This window comes from Archocentrus centrarchus, chromosome 19 (assembly GCF_007364275.1).
Source record: "Archocentrus centrarchus isolate MPI-CPG fArcCen1 chromosome 19, fArcCen1, whole genome shotgun sequence".
Classification (NCBI taxonomy): domain Eukaryota; kingdom Metazoa; phylum Chordata; class Actinopteri; order Cichliformes; family Cichlidae; genus Archocentrus; species Archocentrus centrarchus.
In genome coordinates this window covers 15782239-15788691 of record NC_044364.1, presented here as the reverse complement: position 1 = coordinate 15788691, position 6453 = coordinate 15782239, and the positions used below count along the sequence as shown (strand labels likewise).

The 6453-nt window shown below is 42.6% G+C and overlaps 1 protein-coding gene across 1 annotated transcript in view; it reads left to right on the top strand.

Moving 5' to 3' along the window:
• The first annotated feature begins 1159 nt into the window (after window positions 1–1159).
• The window catches only part of adam12a (ADAM metallopeptidase domain 12a), a 76931-nt gene continuing 71637 nt past the window's right edge, over window positions 1160–6453 (top strand). Inside the window, exon 1 of the mRNA XM_030755824.1 lies at window positions 1160–1559. Within this exon, the coding sequence (XP_030611684.1) occupies window positions 1454–1559 (106 nt within the window). The 5' untranslated portion in view covers window positions 1160–1453. The remainder of the gene's footprint in view (window positions 1560–6453) is intronic.

The following is a 6453-nucleotide window of genomic DNA, read 5'->3' as shown; positions in this document are numbered from 1 at the left end:
TAGATGAGTTTAAATACCTGGGGGTCAACCATCCAAAGCATCAGAAGGTGTGCAAGAGAGGTGAGGAAGAGAACGCAGGCTGGGTGGAGTGGGTGGAGACGAGTGTCAGGGGTAATTTGTGACAGAAGGATAGCAGCAAGTGAAAGGGGAGGTTTGCAAGATGGTAGGGAGTGACCAGAATGGATAAGATTAGAAATGAGTACATCAGAGGGACAGCTCAGGTTGAGCAGTTTGGAGGCAAAGTTAGAGGCAAGGCAAGGATAGTGCAGAGGAGGGATAGTGGATATATTGCACAAAGTTGAATATGGAGCTGCAAGGCAGAAGAGGAATGAGCACAGAGAAGATTAATGGATTTAGTGAAGGAGGACATGCAGAGGGTTGGTGTAACAGAGGAGGGTGCTAGGGACAGGGTGAGATGGAGGCAGGTGATCCGCTGTGGCGACCCCTAAGAAAGCAGCCGAAAGAAGCATTGGGAAACATTAAAGGCTATATTATCACCCACTCTGTACACTTTCCAGACTTGTACAAGAACAAAGGCACATTGGTTCAGCTCACTTTCTGCTGGTTTTACTGTAGTTTTTTTGTTGTTGTCTGCACAACAGTTTGAACATAGTGTTCAAAATAGTGAATTTCCAAGGAAACAAGGGAAATCTTTAGACTTAATTAATTAATTATTTAATCAATCGCTTATTTTACCACTTATGAGGCAGCATGGTGGCTAGCACTGTTGCCTCACAGCAAGGGAGTCTGGGGTTCAAATCCATCATCATACGTCTGCTTTCTGTGTGGAGTTTACATGTTCTTTCCGCGTCCTCTGTGCTCTACTAGAGAAAAATATTTTAAATTCAGCTGGTGTGGCTTCGTGTAGGGCTAAATTCCATCCATCCGTCCATTTAATTAACCCAGCTGTCCACCTTTGGACAGGTCATCAGTCTATCTAAATGTATTTTCTCTCGAACTGTTAACTGCTTGGTTGAAAGCTGGAACCGGAAATCTGGACCTTTTTTGCGTCTAACTTGACAGCGTAGCTGACTTTGTGCGCCCCGAAGGTGGCTTTAGGACCTCGCGGAGAGCTTCATTGAAGCACATGGTCGCCACTCATAAGACAACACTCCTCGCCAGTAATTGCCGTGGAATTGATGTCATTCCAGTGGGGCGACCGAGACAGCAGCGGCTCGCGCCTTTCTCAATATTTTCATCGCTGTCCACAGTTTTCACTTCAGCGCGAGCGGCTTTTCACTTGGACGTCTTTGAATGGGGGGCGAAGTGAGTGGGACTTAATCAGCTGTCTGTGGGATTTCCTAAAGCGCCGGTCACATCCTCGATCATATTTCAGGAAGTCGTTTTATTTGTGGGGAGGCTCTTGCACATCAGCTGTTGTTGGACTGTAACTGTATGATGGTTTCGCTGCAGTGAAAGACAGTTGGCTAGTCCCCCTCCACGCTTCAGCATCATGAGCCCCGAGAGCCGGAGTGTGAAGTTTGTTATTTTGACAGCACTTCAGGCTTTAAGTGTCACTTTGTCGGTGTGTGACAGGGTGCTCTCAAAATCTCTTAAAGGTAAGAAGTGAAAAGGAGGCTCTGGCCATATGCTTCCAGGTAGGGTATATTGAAAGTTCGTGCGTAAAAGTAGCAGACAGATTCTTTTCCTAATTGTTTTATTACTGTGTTAATGCTCCATTTAAACACGAAGAAAAAGCTTTCATTTTTGTCTGCTTAAATGACCCTGTTTGCATCATTTTATGTGCATTGTGTGCCTTGTGTATATGTGTTTTCTTATTCGTTCTGTTCTTCATTCATGCCTCCCTTTCGGCTGTTCGGGATACATCATGTTTTATGAAAGCATTTGTTAGTAGCTACATCAGACTTAAAGATGTGTAACACAAGCTGGGGCGCAGTGTTACATCTTCAAGTACACAAACTTGCTCAATTCGTGCCTCGCTCGCGTTCTCTCTGCGTGGAAGCAGCAGAACATGAAATGTGTTTGCTCAAAGTCCACCCAGTGTGTACCTCAGAAAAGAGCAGCTGCTGGATAATTGATGATGCTGAAAGTCTCTTTGGTAATCAGTGGCAACACTTTAGGCGTTTTTGCTGGTGCTTTTAAAAGCACACCAGTTTTTTCAGGGTTATTCTAGTGTTAAATGTAAAATAAATAAATAAATAAAAGCCTCGTTGTTGATTTGAAGTTAATCAAATTAGAAGCTGTTGTGAAACCTGCATTATGTGTATCGGTTCCCAGCAGCATATGGAAAAGAGGCTGCTCTAAGGAAATGTTCAAATGGGAAGTCAGATTGTTGTTATGTACCAGTGTGCGCTTGTTTGCTTGTCTGGTATTGTGATTGCAAGCCTTTGGGCTCGTGTCATCTGAGTCACCAGCGCTCTATGCCCTAGGTGAGATTCAACAAAGATACCACACACAGTAATTGCGGAGGAGCGGAGGCGCTGCATTCACAAACTTCTAAACACACTGGCAGTCACGACACTCACTGTGTGAATCCTGGGAATTAATTACCAGCAAGGGCAAATGTTTAAAACTGGGATTAAAGTATAAGGAAGTTGTTCATTTATTCATCAACAGTTCAGCGTCGTCAGACATTAGCCTTGATGTGTGTTTCCCACGGGTTCGGGCTCATCGACAACCATCATAGCCAGTTCATCTAACTGTGAAAGTCTGGGACTGTCTGTATTGGCAGGATATTACCAGCTTTAGAGTAATTTGGGCTGATGGAAATTAATAGATGGAGGGAGTTCTTGTTCCAATTCAGGCACAAAAAACTTTGCAGCAACAATTTAGGTGGTCCCTCACTCATTAAGACATTTCTGACCAGACAAAATGAAAATGGTACCTTTCACTTTCCAGACTTAAGATTGATTTCTTTTCATATATTCTTGGACAAATGAAATACAAACTTACTTTTTGATCAATGAAAGTAATTAGTTGCAGCCTTGCTTAATGTAAAGCATAATTAGTAAGGGCAATTAGTGTTCCTTTTTAGGAGGTTCTACTTTGCCTCTGGGCTGTGGACTTCATCCAAGTCTGAGGGTGCTAAAAAAGGAGTAGCTCAATGCAATGTTGTGTTTGCATACATATTTAATGACACCCTTCCTTCAACTTTATGTCGGTTTTACGCGTGTTCCTGTCCTAGCTGGGCATCATTTGTGAATGATTTCCTCCCGTCGGTTGACACACTTTAGTGTTAGTGAGTATTTACGAGCCAGCTGTACTGCTTCAGCCATCATGACTGCCTCTGCCTTGAGCGCTGCATGCAGCTTGCGTGCTGCACCCTCAGACAAATGAAAGCTGAGCCGCGAATATATTTTTGGACTGTAGTAAAAAATTCCTTTAGCAAACAGTGTCCTCCCCCAGAGAGACATTATCACCGTGATGTGACCCATCTCAAGTCCAAGGCATTTAGTATCTTCTCAGTATGAATGGATTTGGATCTTCCAGATGAGCTGTTCAGGATATTTAAGACCCAGGAGGCTGGTAAGAAGAACTGGCCGATGAGCATTTGCGCATCAAGACAGATTGATCAACCAGTCGCTGTTCCGCAGTGGGGATATTTGTATATGAGAGGGAAAATATCTGGACTGTGCTCATGTAGCCTGACCCTACATGTGTTACATTCATCTCTTCAAATCTGCTGTGGACTTATTTGACCTCTCCAACAAACGTTTAAAACATGAGCTGAAACCTGATCCTGGCTCTGGGCTCGTTTGGCTTTCACACCCAGACAGGTCAGAGTTGAGCTCAGCATGTCGTTCCCTGAGCCTCTTTTCGTCCGTCTGGTCAGAGGGGTCAGTTGGCCGAGATAAATCTTGCCAGTGTCAAATCAGCTTGTGGTAATTCAAGTTCATCAGTGTATCACCCAAAAATCCCATCACATGTTAATATAAAAACAGAAACAAGTCAAACTAGAGATTATCTTACAGTGGGATCACAGAGGTATCAGTGACTTGAAAATATTGTATGTTTATAGACAGATAAAGAGAATTCCTATGGGGATTTTCAAATGCATCAATGTTGGTCAGGATGCTAGCAACATTCCTGAGCAATTTTGGTCCATATTGACAAGATTGCCTTACACAGTTGCTGGAGATTCGTTGGCTACATATCCTGCTCCACCACTTCCCAAAGGTGCCCTATTGGATTGAGATCTGGTGACTGTGAAGGCCATTTGAGTACAGTTAACTCTGTCATGTTCAAGAAACTAGATTGAGATGATCTTTATGACGTGGCCGTGGTGTATTATCCTGCTGAAAGCAGCCATCAGAAAATGAGTCAGCAGCAATACTCAGATAGGCTGTGGTGCTTAAATGATACTTAGTTAGTAGATAGAGACTCAAAGAGTGCCAAGAAAATGTTTTTATATAGTTTTTCCAGTCTCCTATTGGAGCCTTAATGAATTGTAGCTTCAGTTTCTTGTTATCTGTCAGGAGTGGCACCTGGTGTGGTCTTCTGCTGCTGTAGCCCATCTGCTTCAAGGTTCAATGTGTTGTGCTTTCAGAGATGCTCTTCTGCATACCCTGATTGTAACGAGTGAAGTTACTGTTGCCTTCCTATTCCTTCCTGTTGCCAGTTTGGTCCTTCCCCTCTGACGTCTGGCGTCAGGAAAAGGATTTTCACCCAGACAACTGCTGCTATCTAGTTATTTTCTCTTTTTGAGATCAATCTCTGTAAACCCAAGAGATGCATGTGCAGGAAAATTCCAGCAAATCAGCAGTTTGTGAAATAGTTAGACCAGTCCGTCTGGCAGCAACAACCATGTCACGTTCAAAATCACTTTTCTTCCCCATTTTGATTCTCGGTTTGGATTTCAACAGGTCATTTTGACCATGTCTACATTCCTAAATGCACTGAGTTGCTGCCACGTGATTGTCTGATTAGAGATTTCTGTTAACAAGCAGTTGAACAGTTATATCTAATACAGCAGTGAGTGCATGCACATCTGTTAGAGTTGGTACTGGCTTTAGGTAAATATCAGTAATTTTTTGGTTGCATTGAGCATTTCAGAAAATAGGGACTCCCATGGAATTCCCGATGAACATAACACGGTGTATGTGTTAAGGGAAACATGCATGTTTGAGTAGATTCCACGTGCACTTCCATTGTCTCCTACCGAGGTTTGTAAAACAGAATTTCTTCATCATCTATCCATTTGCCAGCTTTTACTTTCCTGTTCTGCCACAAAAAAGAAGCAATGCACAATATGTTTCTTAACGGGCGCACGTGTTAACGGGAGCACGACAGGTCACCTCCTACCCAAGGCCTGTTTCTAACAAATTGGCTGCAGTGAAGTTCTGCTGTTGCCAGTTGCTTTGTCTGTGTCTGTCCGAGTTATGTTTCATAGGCGGAGCTGTGATGTATTTTTAAGCGAAGCAGCGCAAGCCGCACATCAAAAACCCAAGACAGTTTGAAGTACAACCTTGACAAGTCCAGGCTTGTTAAAAGTTTGGGTTGGTTGTTTTTGGGTTTTATATACGGTTGTAAAAATAGCACCCCTTTTTTTTTTATGATTTAATTTGATATCTTAAATTGCTTGTTTCTGTGTCACAGAATCCCAAAGATGTTCAAATAGCAATGAAACAAAGAATAATTAGTGAATCCTTACATTTTTATAGTATCTGGGGATGTCGTTGAGGAAATGAAAAAGTGTGTGCACAAATTACTAACTTGAGAGCACAAGAGGGAGCATGATTTATGAATTCAAAGGCACAAAACATTAACTAGAGAAAACAAATTACTTTTTCCCTCCATGAAACCTCACAGGAAAAAAAAAAAAAACTAGTGTTTTGCATTTTTGCTTTAATGAATTACTTAAATGAACAGAATTGATGTAGATTTAAATTAGTGTTGCATTATTTTCTGTTGATGCACTAATTGATTTAATCAAATAACCATGCCAGAGCTATTTCAGCTTCATCAAACACTCTAATGTCAGTCCTTGCTGTTGTAATCCTTGAGCTGTGTGACTTGTTAGGCAGCTTTGAGTTTGTGCCAGGCATGTGCTTCCCATGACAGAAAGGACTTCTAGGGAGTTGTAAATTAAATCCTTCACAGGAACCATATTAACAAGCTTTCACACAGCTCTGCTTTAGAAGCTACCTGACTCTGACCACTGCTTAGGCATAGTGCCCGTGCCAGGCATCGAGCACAATCCGTGCAGCAGAGAGGAAGGGTAACAGTGTCACCCAGCCGGGGGTGTAACGGTGCTGGTTTCTTGGACAGCGTTAACCTCCTGCTGAGCCAAGGGGAAATTTTGCTGCAGGACTATCTGTTTCCCATAGAGCAATTATGCACCGACATCAGGCTAGTGTGACAGTAAATGAGTTGAGTATATAAGAGACGACCAGAGAGCGAGAGAGGGGATACAAAAGAGCCATTTACCAGTAGAGGGAGCCTAGTGTTAAATGGCTTGTTTATGACCCTAAATTAAACTAAAAAAAAAAAATG